Below are 24,328 nucleotides of genomic sequence, written 5' to 3'. Positions count from 1 at the left end.
AGCAACCTCCATCAACATCCATCAACATCGACTTTTTCACAAAGTGCCACTCAGTACATTTGTCTACACATCTTAGCTCTCCATACTTTTCTCATATTGGAAACTTATACAGTGTCAGAATAATTTCCACCCCTGCACTTAATACTCAGCAACCCTATGTGAACCTTTTTAATATCTTGTCCATGCCTTTTGTCTGTCTGGCTGAGGGGAGTCTTTGTGAATGGCTCGTGTTTGTCTTTGCCAACCTGCTGCTCTTCAGAAGGCTGTCCTCAGTTGGCCAGTGGAGAGATTGACAGGACCTTAAGATATTTTGTGCTGCGCTGTTGTGCCCCAGCCCAGCAGGTTGGGAAGAGTGAGGGCTGCTCACTGAGTCAGTCGGGCAGGCTACAAGGGAGGGGGAGTCTGGAGGCACCTCAAACCCACAGACGGAACATGCACCACTTTACATGCAAATGAACCCAAAAGATCCCCCTGTGCCTCTGGAAAGAATTGTGCCAAAAAAAAGATTCCTGTTAGCAGTTAATGTGTGGGATTTCCATCAAAGTCAGTTATTCTGTTTTAATTTTAGGTTTCAAGGCACCAACTGAATGGCCTAGCTTTTAGGATACTGCATACAGTTAATTTCTCTCAGGTTTTCTTGATCGTTCTGTGTTATTTTTTGAACATGCATAATGGCATTTAAAGCTACCCTCCCTACCCCCATCAGTTAAATAGATGTGACAGCTCCAGTGGCATAAGTAATGTGTTCACAAATACAAAGCCTGTATCATGTACCATCATGCCTGATATGCTGACAATTTAGATGTTTGTTCTCCCCTGATTATTCCATTTAGTACCTCACTATACTGGATAATCCACTTGTACACATCAAATAGGGACCAACAGCAGAGAGGTTTAGTGTGTGGTTCCACATTATTTTGCTCTGGAATGGGGTCTAACTATGTCTGGTAACCGGGTAGGAATGAAACGTGTCAGAAATAGAATGAGGCCTTTGAAGTAAACGCATGCATATTCCCTATCTCAACAGACACCGGTGCTTGGTTAGAAATGTTTGTTGTGATATTTGTGACATACTGGGTATCCATTTAGCATCGTTTTCCAATGTGGAGAGTACCATTTCAGAATATTATGTTGTTAAATTAAGAAATATGCCCAAAGAGGAGAAATTCAAGCCTCATGTGGGATTGCTATTTTTGGCTGTTCAATTTATTTTTGAGTTTTTCCCATTAAGTGCCAGATATCCATGGATGTTTTTATGGTTTCTGAAAATTGGGCTGTGCTTAGGCTGTTAGATTTGGTCCAAGTTAATCTTAAGATAGGCATATCAAATAGGCAAACCAAAACAAAAAACAACTAAATACATTTAACCCTAATGCTGACATAGAAATATGATCAAATCCCATCAAACAAAAACCTCAGAAAGACATTTTTTCCATACACATCATCAACATTGAAATGTGAAAGGTGAAATGAATCATTTTCAGGTTGTTAACATTCTATATATTAATACTTTATGTATATCCCTTTATGCAAAATCCCAGAACCCCAAATTTTTCTGCTGATTAGAAGTCTGACAAAAATCTTAATGTACAATCAGAATATGATTCACATATTGATATTCACACATTAAATATTTAAATTTCTTGCAATATAATAATACAGGAAATTACATCTAGTCTAACATAACCTTACCTTAAAGATTATTATGTCCTAAAGTTAGTTAAGAGAAATGTATGGGCTTCAGGTGTGTCCATATATCACTGATCCTGCCTGGTGAGGTGCATCAGTGAGTTGATGACTGTCTCACTTCTGGTGTAAAGCATGGGTCATGTACCGGATTTGGGTTATGGTTACTCCACTCCTGAATCTATATCTGTATTCATACTTAATGATAACTTGTGCAATTGCTCTAGAGTTAGCCTCCAGTGTTGTCTTCCACAGTCCCATTAAGGTCCTGGTGAATGTTATCAGTGCATTAGCCTTGTACAGTCCCAAGCCTCTAAAGTATCCATGTATGGGGATTGTGTCGTAGGCTTTCCTGTAGTCAATCCAGGCAGGAGCTCCTCCAGAATTCCTTTCATATGGGTGGCCTTATAGGGGTCCCCAAAAACACTGGGGTGGCACACCAAAAACAGAATTTCCAGTTTTATTATGCTGTTGTCAAATATAGGTTACTTGAAGAATATGGCAAAGAGACAGAAAGAAGATAAATATGTACATAGTTAATTATGTACGTAGTTAATTTCCTTGACTGGAAGTCCCAACCATCGCTGTAATGATTCTCAGCAGAGCTGAGCAGAAGTAGCTTAAGATTCACTTTCCTAGAATGGAGTTAACTTTAACAGCAAACTTAATGAAGAAAGACAAGTAACAATTATATATTGTAAGATTGTGAACTGTTGCCTGTCTCTATGTTGCCCATGAGATGCACCAGTGATCTGTCCAGGGATTGGCACCAGCCCAATTCTGCAACATGATATGGATCAAATACGTGTAAATAATATGGTAAACAAATATTACCAAGTAATTAGGTCAGTAGTCCTTTCACTGGAAATAAGATTTTTGAAATTTCAAATACCACACAGATACCTTCCTTTTTTTCAAAACCAACTATTTGCAGGTACAAAACAAAAATAATCATTCGCCATCACATTTTTTTTTTTTTTTTTTTTTTTTTTTTTTTTTAATAAATAGGACAGGGGGAATGAATGAGAGAGAGAGGGGGAGAGAAAGAAAGAAAACCCAAGGGGAGAAGAGACGGTGAGAAGGGGGGGGAAGAGAGACAAAAAAAAAAAAACAAAAAACTCCTGGGTCACCTGTATGGAGAAAAAACAAACAAACAAACAAACAAACAAACAAACAGAGGAGACAGCAAACAACAAAGAGCAACATAATAATAGAGAAAGCAAAGCACCATCACAATAAACTAGCTAGTCATAGATATCAGTATTTACTAAGTAATAAACGATATTGTGCAGCACGCAAGATAGACAGCGCACAGTGTGCTTTGAGGCAGCAGCCAAGAAAGCTTTAGTCCGCGTCTGTGAATACCCATGTGTGCATACCTGTGTGGATCAGCATGCTTGCATTCCAAAGGTTTCTCCATGTAATGATCTGCTAGGGAGTGTGGGGGGGCCACAGCCCCGTCCTCCAGGGTGTGAAGCGGGTATGGAGGAGATCAAAACTCCAGACATCCAGAGGCCCCCAGAACACAAGAGACCATGGAAGACCAACAGAGGGGCAGCCGCGCCACTGTCCCAGTAAGAGCTGAGGAGAGTCCCAGATGAGGGCTCACTCAGCAGCCGCGGAGCAGAAGCCAGGGGGGGTTGCAGTGACGCGCCCGTGAGCTCCGCCGGCCCCCAGCTGCGCCTGAGTGACCGAGCCCTAGGCCGAGAGGCCGGGGGCACCCCACCTCCAAAGGGGCCCGAGCGAGCCCCAGGCCCCAGGCCCCGACAAGCGGCCGCCAAGGAGTGAGCCGGTGTGTACCCGGACGCCCACCCCCAGACACAAAGAACCACCAACACACCGACACCTGAGGGAGTCCGCCACCGGCAGGGGAAGTGGTGGTGGGTGGAGATAGGCCTCCAAACCTTGGAGGGCCTGAGGTGTCCCCAGAGAGGTGGCGTCTGATACCCAACCTGACATATAGACACAGACATACAGGCACACACAGACACAAACATCCATTCCCACCCTCATGCTCTCATATGCACTCACTCCACACTCAACCAACGTGGAGACAGACATAAAGAGACGCTGTACACACAATCACACTCCCCAAGCGTACTCTACAAACCGGGTCTAGGTACCCTTGCCCCTGGAGGGGGGAATTGCACCCAGACCCAGGTGGTGTTACCCTTTTCCCTGCGGTGGGGAGAGGCAGACCACCCCGACTCCGCAGCAGCAGGGAGGCCCCACACCCCAGACCGCAGTCGGACGGCCAACTCCTCCTACTAGCCCCCCCGCTCCAGCAGGCCGCAGAGAATGGGGGTGGGAGAAGACTCCAAACCTCCCTCCACCCGCTCATTGTAGTGTTGATGCATATGTGTTCTAAGGTGCAATTAAAACCCAGGAGGGCATGGAGCTACCTGCCAAGGAGCAGCAGGTAAGCGCATGGTCCCTCCTGCTAGCCCTCAATGACTAAGTGTATTTAAAATTGAGAGGTGGGCAACGACGTCAGGGGTGAGGTATACACCCTGATGGTGATTTGGACTCCGTGATTGTGCCCACCCCCAAGATCCTATATGTATGTGTAATGAGAGTGTGAATAATGTGAATGTCTAAGTTGTGGGATAAAATTGAGGCAGAGGCAGCCAGAAGGGGACGGGGGGGGGGGGGGTAGCCTCCTCCGCACCCTGGTGACATACCCCCACTCCAAGGCCCTGCATGTGTGGGTGGTTGTGGAGGAGCGGGAAGAGGGAGGCAGTGGAGATGGGGAGGGAAGGAAGGGAGGGGCAGGTAACCCCTCCCTGGGGCCAGCTCCCCCGCTGACCCCAGTAGGCACTCCCACCCTCCGCGACCCGCCAGGGAAGGGGGGCCCAGGCCCATCAGACCGGGGCCCAGTGCAGTAGCGCCCCCCGGCTCCACAGAGCCCTGGACAGTCCACCCAACCCCACCACAGAGAAAACTGCACCCACCCCACCAACCACACATCTTCCAGACTACATAAGACGGTAAACGCCCAGGCTGAGATCTTCCTCCACCTCTCCTGTATCTCCCCCTCCTGCAGAGAGTTCCTGAGAGAAGAAAGCTCCTGCCAGATGTGACCATCCCCCCCACCAGTTGAAGAGCCCCCCAGGCGGCTCGATGCACCGGCGGCACCCTGCTCCAGGGCCGGGCCCCCATGCACCCACCCGCCCACAACCCCGGCAACACACCAACCAGGACTCGAGCCCCCGAGGCCCGGCCCGGGCCCCCGCCCAGAGACGGAGCACCCCCAGAACCTCACGCCCATCCCGGACCCACCCAGGGGCAGCCAGGTTGCCAGGTCAGTAACCCACGTCCGTCAGCACAGACCCTCCCCTAGCCCCGCTGCACGCAGCCGCGAGGAAACAGTCACCTGAGAGCCAACAGAGCCCTCAACCGGACGTGACCGCTACCCCGGGTTGAGCCCCCCAAGGAAGATGCCTCCGGGGAACCCCCCGACGCCCTAAGCCTGTCCCTACCCCCTCACCAATCACAACAGTGAAGGCGGGACCAAACTATGACCCCCCACCCCCACTAGGTGATGGAGCTGATAAAAGGGGCCCAGAGCAATTGATCTGATGTGGTGGCAGAGGCTGTGTCAAGACTAATGTAATCTAATAGATAATTTCTATATTGGTTAGAATTAAGATTATTTTTATTTTTCCAGTTCATGAGGACTGTTTTCTTGGCTATGCATAGGGCAGTGAAGATCATATGGGCTATATTCTTTTCTGAAGTGACATTATCTAAGCTGCCCAACAAACACACTAAGGGGGAGGTTGGAATGTTACATTTCAGACATTTTGATAAGTCTTCACATATCTCGCGCCAAAACTTTTGCACTGGTGGACAGAACCAAAGAGCGTGGATGTAATTGTCTGGTGTATTGCCTTGACAGTGTGAGCAGTTGTTGGAAGATGTAAAGCCCATCTTAAACATCCGATGACCTGTATAGTGCACTCTATGAAGTATTTTGTATTGTATTAATTGCAGACTGGGATTTTTAATTAATTTAAAAGTTTTTAAGCAAATCTGAGACCAGAAGTTTTGGTCTAGGTTGACTGATAAATCTGCTTCCCACTTTGCAGTAGGAAGGGATATTGATTCATCTAATTTAGAAAGTGTTCTGTATATTTTAGATAATAATTTGGGGGATTTAAGAGTAAGAAAATGTGCCGCACTTAGTGGTGTTTGTAATTCAACTTGACTGAGGTTAAATTTCTTTTTTACTATGGATTTAATTTGTTGATATTCTAAAAACCTTGTCTTGTTGATCCCATATTGTTCAACTAGTCTGTCAAATGGAATAAATTCTGTTCCCTCTAGTATATGTTCTAAGTATTTAATTCCTTTACAACTCCATTCTGGGAAATTAATCATATTATTGTTTTGTAATATGTCAGGGTTATTCCAGATAGGTGTACGTTTGCATGGGATTAATGAAGACTCCGTTCGCCATCACATTTATGCAAAACAGTTTTATCCGTGGACGTGGGGGGCAGCAAACTTTGGTGGGTGGCCAATTGACTCAAGTGCCAACTCAGCCTGGTCAATGCGGAGCTTCCATATTGTACAGAGACAATTAAATGGCCAGTTTGATGGTATCATGCCCTTGTTGGGATCCTTTGGATCAGGATTCTTTGTTATGTGGACTGGCTCTTGTTCTGGCAGGTTGTTGTGGTGTGCTCTTAAGTCTGCTCTTAGATCCACCAGCCACTTGGTGTTAGTGTTGTGCCATCTCTTTCGCACAGATTTTCTTTCTGTATTGCTTATACAGTTTCAACAGTACTGGTGGGTGGGTCTACACTTGTTATGTTATTCCCTTATAGCTGAGAATACACCCTGGATGGCTCTTTGGAGAACAGGTCATTTATTCTCTTGGCCTCTTCTTTTCTGGTGAATCTCTTCCGTCTAGTGGACTTTGAGCCTTTGTTTGGTAGTTTCCAGAGCCTCCAATCGTGTGGTACCTCTTTTTTCATTAGGGATCTGTCACTCATGGTGGCTTTCTGCACCTCAGTTAACCCTCTAACATTCTTCCAGCCTTTCCTGATTTTGGCATGCAGCCTTTTTTCCCCCTCTATGGTTGCTTTCTCCTACATACATCCTTAATGAGTGTAAGTGCTCCAAGTGCTCCTAAGATTACCGTGGGAGACGAATATATGAGCTCCATTGGTTTCACTGATACTGGTAGTGGAGATGGTGCATAGGGGAGTATTCACATCTGCAAGTTTTTCCTCTGATGGGACTTTGTTAGTGAGACAGGGGTGTTGTACTCTTAGTTGGGTGGATATTTTGAGGTTGAGTTGATAGCTTTGAATTCTGCAATGATCTTCATCCTCAGCTCAGTAGATGCATCTGTCATTGCAAGGGGCTGGGCATCATCTAGTTCACTTCCACTGCTCTCTTCTACTAAGCTGTCTGTTGTTCCCACTGCACTGTAGCCCCTGGATCTCCAGCTCTGATATTAACATTCATTGAATGATAATATTACACTGAGCTTCCAAGTGTTTCTTGGTATTTTAAGTGTCAGTGTTAATTCTCTGCTCATTCGTTGTTCCCACATGTGTTCCTTATAACCTGTCTCACTGGATCAGCTGGCATGCTAGCATTCTATCAAGTCCATGTTGACAGTCCTTGTACATGTTTGCGTTCTTCCAGTAGTCTACTTTTTATCAGTATATCTTGATTCCTTAATGGCCCAAACATCCACGTCAACATGGGCTTCAGTTATGTATCTCTCACTCACATTAAGAGGAAGGCTTAGGTAGCAACATTACTGGATCTATGTCACAGGCAAGGTAATACACACACACACATACACACACACACACACACCCCCACCCTCATTCAGATCTGGCGTTTGGAACTATCTTGGTTTTCATGTGAAGCATGACCCTGATGGTAAGCGCGTCATGGACAAAAGTAAAACAGTATGTCGGATGTGCCACGCAATGCTCAATTGATGGGAACAAATATGACTGCACATTTACACCGACATCATCCTAGTGCAAAGACAAATGGAAGCAGACAAAAACAACAAGCATGCATGCTACAAACTTTACCCGAGTCATTTAGACAGCTGTTAGCACATGATTCTCCTTATGGGGACCTGATATGTTTAATATGCTGCTGAGAGTATAGCCCAGAAGAAGCGTATATATATGTGTGTGTGTGTGTGTGTGTGTGTGTGTGTGTGTGTGTGTGTGTGTGTGTTCAACACATTTTATGTAACTTTTGTATCTTCTCCTACAGTAGCAGCTACTGAGGGGGAAGCAACATGAAATGTCAAGCAACCTTCCCCACATCTTGTGGATTACTGACTACCTGACAGACAGGCCCCAGTATGTGAGACTGGCCAGTGTTTTGTCTGATTTAGTGATGTGTAGTACAGCAGCTCCACAAGGGACTGTGCTGTTCCTGTTATACACCTCAGACTTTCAGTGCAACTCTGGGTTATGCCACCTACATAAATAATCTGATTCTTCTGCAATGACTGGACATATAAGTGACATTTGGAGGAATACAAAGCACTACTAGGTGATTTTGTGGAACAGTCTGAAAAAACCAAGGTATTGACATCAGAAACCTGCTTTAAAGCAAACAAAAGCAACATTATTGGAGAAAATTAATTACTAGCCTAAAGTTTTCCTATCTACAGAGATAAATCAGGCACCTGCAGGAGTTAAAAGTCAACTTTAACACATATTAGATTTTATGATATACAGCATGTAGTTTTTTGTTTTGTCATAACTACATATTAAGTACCTGTGTACGGAGAAGTTGTGCTTGTAAGCAAAATAACCAAGTTTTTAGTGTTTGTTTATGCAACCTTGCCAACCTAATTTGACTCTTAACAACAGAGAAATAACATTTTAGAAGTATCTAATACCTTCAACCACATTAAACAGGAGAAAATACTCAATACTTTGCTTGTTTTTTGGGTACTCATTAATCATTTTAATTTAAAATAAGTTATTTAGCAGCTAAAATCTAAAATTTCCAGACCTCCACGTTTTATGGTATTACAAAACACTTTTTTTCTTCTTTTTTTTCTAAATTAATTTTAATTTTGTATATAATTTTTTTTAACTAATTGAATTTGTTCCTCTAAATGCAAAGTATCTTATGTAATTCCTTAATGATATTATGTGGCACAATAGGAATGAGAACTGATCAGAATTGAGCAATTCTGATTCTATCATTGATTTCACCTATTGGTTTGATTACTCATTGATTCTCACTAGGCTTTCACTGGGTCCACATTGAGAGTCACCACCATCGCTAAGTGACCTATGTGAAAAAGTAATTGCCTGCCCCCCCCCCCCCCCCCCCCTCCCCCTTGTTAAATCATGAATTAACTGCAATTAACCACATTTTAATCATGGCTGAGTTCATTTTCCCCAGCTACTCTTAGGCCCATTTACTGCCAGATCTCTTGAATCAAAAAGGCACTTAAATAAAACCCGTCTGACAAATTGAAGTAGGTTAAAAGATCTAAAAAAAAAAGACCCCAAAAAACACATCAAGCCACAATCTAAAACAAAAAGCTGAGAAAGAAAGTCATTGACATCTGGGGTCACAAAGCCATTTCTAAGGCTTTGGGGCTCCAGTGAACCACGGTGAGAGCCATTATGAACAAACAGAGAAAACTCAGAACAGTGGTGAACCTTCCCAGGAATTACTCCAAGACTGCACTGACGGCCCATCTAGGAGGTCACAAAAGAATCCATAACAACATCTAAAGAATTGACAAAAAACACAAACATTTGTCACAATTGCCAAAACACATCATGATCTTCATGAGCTCGAAGAGTTTTGGAAAAATCTTCTGATGACTAATGAAACAAAAGCTGAACTTTTTGTAAGGTTTGTGTCTGGTTACAGTATGTCTGGCATAAAACTAACCCAGGGTTTCATAAAAAGAACACCAAACCAACTCAAACATTGTGGCGGTAATAAGATGGTCTGGGGCTTCTTTGCTGCTTCGGGACCTGGATGAACGGCCATAACAAGAAATCCAGAAGAGGGCAAGGCAAAGTATGTAACATCTAAAAAATAGGAAGTTATTAAAATGCAAGTATATCCATAACACTGAAAAACATTTGGAATGTCAGCAAGACTAGTAATTGTAATCTTGGGTGGGGGAAGTTACATTGCCTTATATCACCTGGCAGCATGTTATAGGAAGATCTAGCTGTAGCTCTAAGATGTGTAGCAATTTCGCCTGTATTTTTTTAAAATTCATGCCTATTTACTTACGTTGATTTATCTCTATAAGATTGCAAGTTATACATTTTTCTTTAATAACAGGTCTACTAAGTAACTAGAAAAGTTGTAGAAGGTGAATTTGTATTAGTCCCTTATGTAACTTCAAGGGAAATTCAGTCTTTTAAGGGTATAAAAGTATTATTAGAGAGTTAAAACACCGCTACATAAGAAAATGGTACCTTTAACAACAGTGAATGTATCTAACAAGTCACTATTTAGGATTTTTTTCCCTCCATGTTCTATAAATATTTAATGTTAATAATCTAAAATGCTTATTCTGAAAGCAAATGGCCAATTTTGATTTCAGGCATGCCCCAGTAGCATTTACACAACAGGGAAATACACAGATGATTACAAACCAAGTCTAACTCTATACTAAGCAGCAGTTCCCAACATTTTGTGCACCCAGTCTGCACGCCTACATATGCGAGCGTGTCTGGTGGCAGGCCTCCCAGGCAGCAGCGTACCAGCATCAGGCTTTTCTAATGAGTCCATAAGAAGCACAACTTCTTTGTTGTGCTGCCTGGAACATTACTCTGCATTTGAAATGCACCCAGCGGACTAGCATGCATCTTTTATCGTTGGATGCAGCTGTCCGTGCTTTCTGAACACTTACAACTAGCAAGCTTCCCTGACTATACTGCCAACGGGCAATAAGTGATAGAACTGTGGAAAAAAAAGAAATATTTACCACTACACAGGAGCAAGAGAGTAATTCTTTAAAGAGAATATTCACGTTATTGGCAAACAAAAGCAGAAACTTTTGAAAAGTAGACTTCAAACTGATTCTTTGCCTGGGGAGACAGGCAAGGGTGAGGGATGACAATAAAGGGTAAAGAGAAATATATACGGAGAGCAACAGAGACAAAGGGGGAAAAGACAAAATCTATATGCATATACTGCAGCCTACAACACAAGTAGCACTTTATTCCTGAGAGAGAAGCATCAGTCCTGACAGCATATGGCATCTGTGCAAAATCCATTAATTTTTAATATACCGGGTGCTGAAATGAAAAGGCTTCCTGAGACAAGCAATTGTCAGATGTCAGTAGTGTTTTGATAACTTTTTTTCATCTCCCTTTTTATTTGCATTCATGAAATGGAGCTGTCCACATGCCACCTTACTGTGGACATGGCTGGAGACTGACATGGAGCCATTTTCCACACAATTGCTCCCACTTCCAGTCAAGTGTTGGGGTGAAAAAGGAAAACAGAAATGTATGGAATGACAGTGTGTGTTAGAGGACACAAGTAAGCACTCATAGTGGACTCATTTAAACATCAATTTACCTCTGATCACATGACAACAAGTATACACATACGCCAAAAGGGCAAGAATGCTAACAAGCATGTGGAAAAGTGCTAAATATGTATCTGTGAATCTAGTTTTCCATTTAAGACGTGTTTTAATATTATTTAAATGTGATTTAAATTATGTAAATACATGTCTTAATAACAATGCATGGATTTGTACAAGATATTAAAGTAGTTGTTTAAAGAACAGATTACAAAGGTCTCTTCATAGAAGAGCAGAGAAGTGTTGTAGAGCACAAATGTTCTCCAGCTGTGTGGCTCATCTCCGTTAGAAGGATAAGATGAGCCACTCTCAATGAGAGATAATACAAAGAGGTCAGTCAGTGTAATGATTTTTTCCCCCCACTTTTGTCATCTCAGTCAATTCCATAGGAAAGTCCTTGACCCTCTTAATGCAAATACATGACTACTACACAGGAGTATTTTTTTTTCCTCCGCTTGCCCCTTTTAACAGATAACTCATTGGACTCATTTAGAGTCATGGAATCATCTCCTTGTGCAGAGGGTGCATTACGAGATATTTATTCATATTCATAAAATGCCAATTTAAGGCTTGCGAGTGGCCATAGGAGATGAGTGGGAACTTGCAAAATCCAATAAGAGCTGCTTTGGAGACAGGTGCAAAGTGGACTAATTAATAGCAATCTATACACTGGCCAGGGCATGCAGTGGGCCGACTGAGACACACTTAGGTCAGGCAATGAAAAGATAGCAGCTCCAAATTCATTTTCTCACTGTGGCTCTCCCAAAGGAAGGCTCAGAAGTACACTCACACTTCCTTTAATGCCTTCACTGGGGTGTAATTTATTTTTGCGTTTGCCAGCACATTTGGAAAGTTCATTACCTCGCTCATGGCTTGTTAATTAGCCTTGTAAAGCCGCCATTAGATCTCCTCGGGCCAGGGCCGAGATGAGACTTTTGTCCCAAAACATTAACACACTGCAGGAGGCCTGTAAAACTGCACTCTGCCCATTTAAGTTGTAACAGTGACACCTCAGTAAAAACCTGAAAGATGGAGGGGACACACATGGCAAAGTCTCTTGGACGTGTACCACTTTCACCTTTGGTGCCATTGACAGGGGTTGACCCCATTTCACTCTCTACCACCTGTTCAGCAATGACTGACTGATTCCCAGAACCATAGACGTCTTTACGCCTTTTGGTCATTGCTAAATTTCAGTTGATGTAAGTCGTTGTGGTGATCTCCTCAGGGCTGTCTCTCATTTCCGACCCTAGAGGTCCAACAGGGGAGACACATTAATGAACAGTAAAAAAAATCAGACTCAGCTGGTGGGTTTAAGAAATCCTACTGTGCAAGGCGTGACTATAGGAACATGAACTGGCACCATTGCTACAACACCAGCAGTGGAGACCAGCTACCGTAGCCTTATTGATTATGCAGGTGCTCATTTGTGTGGCCAAGCGGCTAGCAGGCATGTGTCTCATTTGAACTTTACAGGAATGGAACAGGATCCGATTTCCCCGCTGCAAAAAGGAAGCCCTGGTGCTTTATTTTTAGAACAGCTGCGTCTAATGGGGCCTGGCAGGTACAGGAGGCGTCACATCTGTTGAGGCCCAGGTGATGCTCTCACCCTCCACTCCTCCTCGCTCCTCACCCGCCCCCTACCAGTCAAATGACTCACGTTGAAGATCAACAGTGTCATTTCCAATAAACTCGTTTTCCTCTTCCTGCCACTTTCCATCAGTTCTGGCGATAGGTTCTTGCTAGTAGCCATTTCATTCCACAACACGGTGGAATAGGAGATGCATAATGTAAAAGATGTAAAGAAGATGAATGCTCTGTCTAATGCCAGGGCACCAGGAAGATTAATTAGAAAAATCCAGCTTTCTGACTGGCTAAAGTTTAGTGGTATAGAGCCTATACATGTGAATGTGAGTGCCTCCTTCTGGATATCAGCTAGGGCACAGTGAGACTGCTAGGTGAAGTTGCCCTTCAAATGTAATAAGGAGAATCCAATAAATTTGCTGAGGAAATGTTTGATGATAAAGATGTTAAATCGTGCTTGATTTAAGGTTTTGACTGTACAGTCAGGATTGTTTCACATTATTATTATTATTATCATTCACACAGGACTTTTTTCTGACTTTGTACAAACAGTTTGATAGATCTGATGCCCTGATCTTTCCAGGATTCATGTCTAGTGCTGATATGATAGCTTCATTTTTTCTGCAGTTGGCATAGGTCTTTTTGAATTTCCTAATTTTCCATTCATCCATCCATTTTCTCAACCATTTATCCAGTTCAGGATCGTGGGGGGCTGGAGTCTATCCCAGCTGACGCTGGGCAGTAATATGAAGGAGACTATTTAATTGCACCACAACAGCATCAACAGAAATATTTTTCAGTACTTTCTGCTGTGTTTAGTACTGTGTTCATTCATTTTAAGGAGACCAATTCTGTCTATATATTGTGCTATATTAATTTATCTTGTACTAGTTCTTATTTGTGGGAAATTAAATGAAATTAAAAAATGGCAAATATAGGAACCTGTGATTCAAATTATTCACAATAAAATCCTACTAAATCACACCTGCCATTGTTTTAATGGGCACTATCACTGAATGTGATCTTATTTATTCATTTAATTCTTTTTAATTCTTAATGTCTCATAGCTTTAGCTTCCCAAACTTAAGAATCGTTCATGGTGATAAAATATCATGAGCTGAATTGTCATTTTTTTTCTTTTAAGTATAGTACAAATAAACAGGAACTGGTAGAGAAAACAATGAATAGTGCACAATGAAAAACACTCTTTTTTTTAATACACTGGATTTCAAGAAAGACCTTTAAAATATAAAAAAAATTTCATATTATTCATTGGCGACCCTTGACATAGTTTACTCATGTGTAATATAATTCTTATGGCTTTGGTGATGAGAAAATGTAATAACATGTTCTTGCTCCGTGTTCCCTTTCAAGTTTGCAACCAGGCGATCTGACAGTTTCTCTAGCTGAGCAAAACATTCCTGCTCTCTTTCTACCTCTACCTGAAACCCACACCGCTCCAAGCGTCATCTGTATCAAGCATCACTGTGGCAGACTTGAATAGCTCACTGGAAACAAGAATATATCTCATTCATACCAGGGTGGGGTAGCACACCACAGAACAATAAGATCAACAACAATAACAACAGCAGCAGCAGCCACAACAACACGGCAGACTGCTGATAAAAGGGGGGTTTGAGTTTCACAAGTTCCTTTCAGCTCTGCAGAACGGTGCCATCAGCTGTACCATATCTCTCTTCTCTCCTCTATTCCACCCTCCCTCGACCCTCTTCCTTCCCTTTTCTCTCTTCCTATCTAGAAGACAGGAAGCTGTTTGTTGGGATGCTCGGCAAGCAGCAAAGTGAGGATGATGTCCGGCGGCTGTTCGAGACCTTCGGCCAGATTGAGGAGTGCACCGTCCTCCGAGGGCCTGATGGGGCCAGTAAGGGTCAGAGCCCACACACCTCCAACTCTTTTTTACCCCCTTCTTCCGTTTTTCTTAGTCCTTCTGTCTTTGTGTTCTATTTCACTTTCTACTCTTTACCAGAGGTGGGACCAAGTCATTGTTTTGCAAGTCTCAAGTAAGTCTCAAGTCTTTATCCTCAAGTCTCAAGTCAAGTCTCAAGTAATGTCAGGCAAGTCAGAGTCGAGTCTCAAGTCACTGGTGTAAAAGTCCGAGTCAAGTCACAAGTCTGAAACTTTGAATTTCAAGTCCTTTCGAGTCTTTAAAAAAAAAAACAACGAAAAAATAATGTTGCAGTTATATGCTAAATGTAAATATTAGACCATGTAATTTTGTAATTTTAAATCTGTGTTTTTCTCAACACATGACAAAAGTGAACGTAGAAAATATACACAAATTGTAAAATTGCACCTCTTTAAAATGCAGCTCAATTAAACTTAGCTCCAAGAATAATTTTCACCGACAGTTCTGAGATAAGCTGCATGTTATTCTTGGATGCGGTTGTAGGACCAGCTTTAAAATCGCATGACAAAAATATCATACACATTAAAAAAAACTGTATCACCAACGTAGCCTGGACAACATTTGCTAGTTAGATGAAGTCAGCTATCTCATCGTAGCATATTTATATGCATATTTATAATCATACGGTACTTGGAGTGAGTGCATACACTCATGAAGTTTAGTAACTTCAGGTCACTGCAACAAGCCCAGGTACAGTTTACCGACAGATGGGTGCAGGACCTTGAAATGCACTGTGTAGAACGAAAGACCATCGTACGTATCATAAGTTTACCAGTCTCACAAATTGTCGTCATAAATACACATTCCTTAACCGTTTATTAATAGGACCTTTGAGCTCAACGGTAATTAATTAGCAGTGGAAATAATTTCTGGTACCCATCACAGAAATGTAGCAGTGACAATAATATTGTATGCTGTAATCGTACTGGGCAATTAGTGATACAAAAAACCTGTTTTATCCTGTGAATAAAAGTATATGTTTTTGTCAATGTACCATAATAACAGAAGCGAAACGCAATATTGTGTCAGGACAATTCACTATTTATGCACAATAAATAAAGGAGCATAGCGCGACAATTTCTGTTCAGCGCCAGACTTGCTTGTAACCTATATCACTAATTATGTTATGAAAATGACGTATTAACTACTAAAAAACACTGACCTTCGTGTAAATGCTTGGAGCAGACTAACCTGTGAGCTGGAGGGTTCTGGGACGTTATATTTGACCTTTGAATGGCTGCAATCCAGTCGCGTCTTTGTTACTTCGGAAACATGGCTCGAACAATTTCTCTTCAACGACGTAATCCGATAACAACCGATCTCTTTACCCGTCGGCTTCCCGTGGCTGTCATTCGACCGGCTATTGCAGTTAATGATACAACGGCTTCTTGCCATTTTTGTGTTTCTTTTTATCGCTGTGTAACTGATTTTAATTGAAAGCCTGCGTGCGCTAGTACCGCTTGCCACGAGTTCCCAGAATCCTTTGCGGTTCTACCCGTGAATGACGTCACATTTTCAATCTCTATATAATATGCATGTTAAATTTTATATTTGGGGTGAAATATCAAGTCTTTTCAAGTAAACCGGTTCAAGTCCAATTCAAGTCCCAAGTCATTGGTGTAAAAGTCCAAGTCAAGTCACAAGTCTTAGAACATTTTTTCAAGTCAAGTCTAAAGTCATAAAATTAATGACTCGAGTCTGACTCGAGTCCAAGTCATGTGACTCGAGTCCACACCTCTGCTCTTTACATTTTTAGCACCATGCTTCACCCATGGTGCACTCATTGACATTGTCTATAATCCTCCCTTTTTGGTTTTTTTCCCCACTCTCTTATATGTCACGCAAGCGTACCTTTCATGCATCATTGTCACTGTGCCTCAACACATCCTTCCTCCCACGTTCTTTTTCTCACTACTTTTTGTATTTTGTTTTCTTTTGTCCTCATGTCACCTTTCGCTTCTTTTTTCTTTCCTCCCCGAACTTCTTCTCATGTTGTCTCTTCATCACGGCAGCTTCCCTCCACCCTGTGCTTGTACTCAACAAATACATCACACAACACCTCGTCTTTCTGCTCACCCCTCTCCTCCTCCCGTTCGTCCTGTTATCTGAAAAGCAGAGGGGTGTAATCATGTTTGTTTCCCACATTCCCATCATCCCTCCCCAGAGACACCATTGGACAATAATGCCCTACTGTAAATAAAGCAGCCAGGCTCTGGGTTTTGCTGCCGTCACTCACTGTGCGGCAAATTTGCCTGTATTCGGGAACAGCTTATGCATTTTTGTCCGTGGCTTATATGATATTTGGTTAACAGAGCATGTTCAAATTAAAGATGGCTGTAAAATATGTGATGAAGGTGTGATTGTTCACAGAGTGCAAAAGGCTCCTAATCAAATTTTGATGGGTCTCTCTCGCTCTCACAGCCAAATTTGGAGCAATAAAGCCCACGATATTGCGCTGAACCTCTACCATCTTTTCTTTTTGTTGACTGTGATTTATTCTTCTACATGAAGCTTCTGAATGTGTGTGAGAGATGTGTGGGAAGGCAAAAGAGAGAGGATGATAATCTTGCAACGCCTTCTGAGTATATCAAAGAGAAAGCCTGGCTATACTGAACCACACACCTATCTGTGTCTACATCTGTTCCCCTCACTGTTAATCCCGGGTCTATTGCTCTGCATTGCCCCAGCAGCCCAGTACCTTTCCTTCTCCCTGCCTTGTTTCCTCTTTTGCTGTCTCTTTCTTCTTATCTGACTCCCTCTCTTTCTGTCTGCTCAGATGCCTCAAGCTGATTGACAGCACATAAAATGAAATAAGGCCGGTGCTGCTGTGTCAGACAGGAGCTAGTTTTCTCCCTCATTCGTGCTTTCACTTCTTTTCACCCTCCTGCACCCCACACCTCAACTCTTTCTTTGTCTCTCTTCACATGCCATACTTTCCCGCTTTGTTATTTGTCTCTATTATCACAGACTTGATCATTCATTTCTCTTCAAGTTTCACTGCTATGAAATGGAAACTGTAAAGTAATGTTAACTATGAATGCCACCACCAGACAAAGGTCTCATATATAGGTATCTGGGCCTATCAGTCACCGTGCAACAGTCCTATGCAATCATTACGGGATGTTACGGCAAATTATTTTGCCAGGCGCCTCGCTCGGGATGAGGTTCCCGTAATTTGAATGAGACAGACCTTGAAATTGACAGTGCTATCTGTTCCATGGTAGAGGCTTTGTCCCCTGTTGATGTAAATTTATGCTACTCAGAGGCTTTTCAGCACCCCTCTTCACCCAATAAAAAGGCCGAGAAGTTTAACATCCATCTCTCTATGGCGCTGCTCCTCAAAGTACTTTCAAAGTGCAACACTTGCTGCCAGAGTTGAATAGAGCCCCGAATTGTCAGGAATAATAGAGAGATGGCTTTTAGGTCTATAATTAAGTTGTGTTATAAATGTCACCCATCCAGAGGGATGGAATTCATGCATACATATTATTACCCCGGGAATTCAAAAGGCAGTGCAGATCCTCTCGCTTGAAAGCAATACAATCTCTCTTTTTCCCTTTTCTCCAACTCATTCTGAGCCATCAAATTCAAAAACCCAACAGTGCACTATAATTTCTGAGGCTGTAGCACTTCCCAGTTCTTTCGAGTTGTTGTGCTCCGTGTCCCTTTACTTTTTTTTAGGTCAGCAAAAGCAAAGCTACAGACTATTTTTTGATGGGAAATTTTGACAACATTGTATGTTCAGCATGACTTTGGTGATGGTGTATGCAAGCCCCGCAGTTAAGAGTCTGGTCTGTCTGGGCTACGTTGCCGGGATCACGGTGACCCTGGCACAATATATGCTGGCCTTGTTAGGGAACAAGCAGCGAGTTATCTTGCCTTAGAAAACTAGAAGGCTTTTTCGAGAAAAAACGGATCCCTTTTTATTTGTGTTTATTCTTCCAAAAGACAGAGCTACAGTCAAATGGTACACAGTAAGTTGATGTATTTCAGCTGGACAAATGAAGACCTTTCCTGACACTTCCCGGAGGGGGGTTCAAGTGAAATAAAAGGGTGCTAGAATGCTATGACAGAATCAAGGGCTTGTTTGACTTATCACTTTGCCTCTGTAGATCTATACAGCTTTGAGGACACTGACAGTACAGAACACATGGCCTTTACTACTCACCACATTTTCACACATAACAGTTTCACGTGCTAACAATTTATTGTATGGCTTGAAAGTGTGTGCAAAGCCTGAGGTAAACGTGGAAATTGTCCTGCCACAGTTCTATCTATTTGATTTTGTCAGTAAATTATTAATTTGTTTGTTGGGAAAGCAAAGCTGACTCCTGAGAGGTAGAAGTGAATGGATTGCTGCCAGACACAAAAAAGCTCCTGAGCCTACCTATTAGTGTTTGTAGTTTAAAAGAATCATCACTCCTTTGGTCATGTAGAATGAATATATGAATGTGTGTAACTATTTTAAAACCGATATCTGCAGTTCACAAGAAACCAGGGATTGAACCCAGGAAAAGCCTGACTGGTTCTTTGACACTGCTGCTACTCAATTAATAAAAAATGGGGAGAATTAATCCATGAGTTTGTTAATTAGGTATCTCTTGACTTAACACATGAGCTACCTGAAGGCAAGGATAAGAATAGGACATAACAGAATACCCTGTGCAGTCTATGACAACCATAAAGCTTAGAGAAATAGCTCTTGTTTCATTTAATGGCTTTCTGCAAAATTACCACATTTCAGTTCCACTGCATTTCAGCTCACCAGCTTTCCCTTTATGATATTAATATAATGCGTGTCCTTACTGAGACCATACTAACAGATACGCTTTAGTCGTGCAGCGTTCCAAAACTCACGTTGTAATACTATGCAATATTATCTACTTCAATTATTTTTAATATTATTTGACTTTTTAATGCAATGTGGCTCCAGAGTAATGCTACCAAAGCCTGCTTCCTTGTCTTCTGGCCAGCTTTTTTGTTGACTTTTCTTTTGTGTATTAACTACAAAACAGATTTAAGATGATTTGAATGTCCCTTGAGCAAAGCACCCCCTCATCTGAAATTATATTCGAGGAAAGATTCGGTTAGATAGGCAGATTATAATGCTATGCCTTTGTCATCATAATCTCTTTTATGAGTGACTGCACACAAATCACAATGTGTAAATATTAAACAGATTAATAATCACAAACAAGTCATGATAGTAAATGCCTTGGCTCCATGCTCTAAAGTGGTGGGGGTCAAATTAGAAATGGGCAAGAGACAGGGTGTTCCAAGCAGCTAATGCCTTTAGTACAATTAGCTTGATTTATTCAGTTATGCACTCAACACACAAGTGGCAGAATATATTTACAAACCAGATAACATGAAAACGATGGTATTCAAGGCCATCCTGCTGATCTCCCCGCCTCTCCTCTCTTTCTCTCTTTCTATCTGTGCAGGCTGTGCCTTTGTCAAGTTCTCCAGCCATGCAGAAGCACAGGCCGCCATCAACAGCTTGCATGGTGGTCAGACTATGCCTGTGAGTAACAAGCTCATAACAAGTACTGTCATAATTGCTGCCATGAGTTGTCATGTTCATTTACTACAGTTGCATGCAATTGTGTTTTACACTTGATGTGAGCAGTTTTCTGTGAAAGTTTTCCAAAGGTTGTTCATATTTACTCTTTTCTGTTTTGCCTATGGTCTGAGTTCTATAAAATCACTGAGGCAGACTAGTCTAAAACAACAACACTGGTAAACTTGTTGACACTTTCTACCCTGCCAAGAGGCAGCCACTGACTAAGTGTTTTTTTCTTTTCCACATGACTACTCCCACTGCATAATGTGCACCTCTTTTGAAACTCAATTCCGAGCATATTTCCATTTTCTTTTTTTATATAGTAGTAAACTCTATCATGCATTCAAAAAACACGGACCATTATTAAGGTGCTAGTGAACATTTTGTAGTCAAAGGGGAAAAAAACTACACAAGTTAACCCTCTCAGGTTCAAATTAAGTTTTTGTTGCTAATGCACAAAAGAATACCTGCAGTGGTACTTCTGAGTAAAAAAAAAAACCTCATAAAATATGTATGTGGGGTAATCAGGTTGTTAGCTTTTAACTGTTGCAAATCTGCAATGCCTGCCTTGAGAGGGTTAAACTGCCCGCAAAAATGTAACGCATGCACCGATTACGGAATCATTTGTAATATGAACAGGACAGATTAAAGTCCGTCTCTTTAAACGGTGTTGGAGAAATGTCTTGAAAACATCTCATCAAACTCAAATTATTAACAGTGATAGCTTGGTCCCTGTCATGGGACTACTTTTTGTTAAAGAATATTAAATATTTAAAACACTTGAAAACACTTATCATGGAAAGCCTCATTACAGAGACTAGAAGGGAGGTTAACAAGTAAGTCAATAATATTGAAAAGCACCCTAGAGTTAGGATGGATCTTCAAAATGAGGTCAGATTAATAAGCTGCTTTTGCTTCCTTAACTGCTTCCTGACATTTCAGCATTAAGTCCTTTATAATATTGTGAGACACTTACAGTTTATCACCCCTCCATTAACTTTTGGCTTTACATTTCCTCATCAAACCCCGGGTATTATCTATCAAAGTACAGGGTTGCGGACACGTTACATTGTCAATAATAATACACCTTCCAAGCTTATTTATAGATCAAATTGCCTAAAGATGTAAAAAGCAGAAATATATTTGGTTACTTTTGTAAAATAATACTTAAATTTGGTCCCTCCTCTCTCAACCAGCATGAGACAAAGAGGAGCAGCAGTGGCTGTGAGATCTAGAGAGTAACGGAAGCAGCATTACATTTTAAGGTACAATTATGTAGCCATGCTTATCTGCAGAAGCTAAAATAAATAAAACATATTGTTAATAAATATATAAAGTTATTATTATTATTATTATTATTATTATTATTATTATTGTTGTTGTTATTATTATTATTATTATTATTATTATTATTATTTAGAAAACCTGTTCCTTAAAGGACACAACACATATGTTAAAGAGGAAATGACATTCCACTAGTTTATATTGCCTGCAAAAATAGACTGCTACTTCCATAAAGGCAGGAAATTTTACTATTTGTCATTCCAAGAAACCAGGAGCCATTCTGCTTTTCTGTACTGTGTCTTTTCAGTGTCTTTTCATGTTGAGCCTTGTGTTCCTTTAGTTCTTAGTATTAATAGTTTCAGTCAGATTCCTAAACCACCTTAAATGGCACCGTTCGATTTGGATGAGCCCTCTGAAATGGCCAAGCCCTTCACCCAATCTCTCTAAATCACCACCTTATAATTCTGGAGGGGTTTAGGTTTCCAGATGATCCCAGTAGTGATTGAGACGGAGCCCTGGCAGTCCAATCCTCAGCTGACAATTGCTGGCTATTAATTAGTACTTTGATTTTACATATGATCAATTTATCTTTATTAACAGGCTATGCATCACAGTTGCTGTAATTGAATTAATTTTTTTTTTAAACTTACTTGATCCTGCTGAATTAGCTAATTATGGGCTGATTTCCAGTCTTTCTTTCATTTTGAAAGCTCTCAAAAGATTTGTTTTAAATTAACTAAGTGATCATTTGCAGGGTAACAGTTTATCTGAAGAGCTTCAGTAAGGATTTAGAGTTTGTCTCAGTGCTTGTCCTGCTAGATCTCAGTGCAGTATTCAGTACTGGTGTTCGCATTATTTTTCTACATTGACTACAATACACTGTTGGCATTAAAAGCAATGTGCTACGAGGAGTTTTTTTCTCACACATAAAATGACATGGAGTTCAACAGGGTTTTGTGCTGGGACTGAAGCATTTTTATGTTATATATGCTTCTCTAGGGTAATAGTACTAGAAAACTTTGCATACATTTCCGTAGCTATACAGACGATATCCATTTATATTGATATATAAAGTCACATGACGCAAATCACCAAATAAACCAAGAAACTAAGTTTCACTGCAAGTCATCTTAGAGTAACTTTTGATCATCATGTATCCTTTAACATGCACATTAAACAAATATGTGGCACTGCTTTCTTTCATCTAGACATTATCATTAGAATTCTAAACACTATGTGTCAGAGTGATTCCAAAAAACTAACCCATGCATTTGTTAATTATACATCAAACTTTTGTAGTTCCTTATCCCTGAAAAGGCTTGAGTTGATCCAAAATATTGAAGCTAGAGTACTAACAGGGAGCAGAAAGAGGCATCATATTTCTCTCATATTCACTCATATTCACTGTCTCCCTGTTAAATCCAGAAGTTAATCCTCACATTCAAAGTCTTGTATAATCAGGCCCCATCATATCTTAAGGACTTCACAGCATCATATTATACTAATAGAGCATTTTGCTCTCAGGTGCAGTCTTGTGGTTCTTAGAACTTTTTTTTAAAGGGATTCCTTTTTCCTTTTAAAAGGGAGTTTTTCCTTCCCACTGTTGCCCAGTGCTTGTAGAGGAACACTTCATTGCTGGGATTTTCTGTCTAATATTGTAGGGTCTTTACCTTGAACGTATGAAATGCCTTGAAGCAACTGTTGTTGTGAGGTACTGCTGTAAAAACAAAACTGAATTACATTGGCTTAACATGACATGTAATAAGAGACAGCATTATAACTGGTCTCTATGCTTTTATAGAGTCCTGCAATCACACTTTATGCACTGCTGGCTAACTACAGTTTCAGACTAAACTGCCTAAACGTCTTGTGGGTCATAAATGAGGATAGAGAGAGATTATTTTTTGTGTAGGTTTATAAAAGCTCATTTATATCAAATCATCAAAAAAAACTTGATGTTGAAAATTATACAGAAATAGGAAAACTACATAAGTATAACACTCAATACACCCATTGACTCATTACAAAGAACAACAGTTGCTGACATCAAATGCAAGACCTTGCATCCTTCGGATAGAAAGTAATCTGAAATATAGATTACCACGTATGTGACTATGCGAGGAATTGTAAATACTGGGTAAAATGTGGGAGACTGGTTTGATGAATGTCTGAAATAGCATTAGTTGGTGTTTATTTCTTTAGCTGAAGAATGAGACCACTAAACCTGTAACTCTTGTCAAACAGCAGTTCATTATGAATTGGATACGCTTCTGTTAGGTTTGAACAACGTTACCAAAAAACGCTTAAGTAAAAGAAATGACGAATTACAAAGCACCTCCCTGCCAGTGCTGTGTGTGTTGGGTACTACACAGCTGGACACACACATGAGCATGCACACACTTTCTGGCAGACATCCGCACTTTCACACACTTCACTGATGTTCCGCCATAAATATTTACGGATGCTTCCTGGCAGCCAGATAGTGTCTTGGAAGCCAGATTTAATTTACACATCTTTTTGATGCATCCTCATTTTGCATTACATTGAAGTAGTGAAAAAGGGAAATAAGTGGAGGAGATGTTTTAACTTTGCGTGAGAATATAGTTTGCAACCAACATTGTGGCATATATATATCGAGTGTCAAAATTCACTGGGTTGCGGGTCGAGAGCCAAAAAAAGTCATGTTGCGTATTGATCAATTGCACTTATATTGGGACTG

The 24,328-nt window shown here is 41.2% G+C and overlaps 1 protein-coding gene across 13 annotated transcripts in view; it reads left to right on the top strand.

Annotated features, from left to right (window-relative positions):
* celf6 (CUGBP Elav-like family member 6) overlaps window positions 1–24,328 on the top strand; it is a 158,747-nt gene that overhangs the window by 99,710 nt on the left and 34,709 nt on the right. For 8 of the 13 annotated variants that reach the window (XR_014889607.1, XM_085256129.1, XM_085256111.1 and 5 more), the window contains exons 4-5: window positions 14,595–14,723; window positions 20,207–20,286. Coding sequence is in view for 12 of the 13 variants with exons in the window: in XM_085256129.1 (XP_085112255.1) it covers window positions 14,595–14,723; window positions 20,207–20,286 (209 nt within the window). In the remaining variant the exon portion in view is untranslated. The remainder of the gene's footprint in view (window positions 1–14,594; window positions 14,724–20,206; window positions 20,287–24,328) is intronic. The other 5 variants (XM_085256121.1, XM_085255778.1, XM_085256205.1 and 2 more) reach the window with 3 other exon arrangements.

Source organism: Mchenga conophoros, linkage group LG1, assembly GCF_057382185.1.
Source record: "Mchenga conophoros isolate Kocher_MC1m ecotype Shallow Benthic linkage group LG1, M_conophoros_male_GT1.1, whole genome shotgun sequence".
In the NCBI taxonomy this organism is placed as follows: Eukaryota; Metazoa; Chordata; class Actinopteri; order Cichliformes; family Cichlidae; genus Mchenga; species Mchenga conophoros.
The sequence above is the reverse complement of the archived record's forward strand: the minus strand, read 5'-3'. Positions and strand labels throughout refer to the sequence as shown.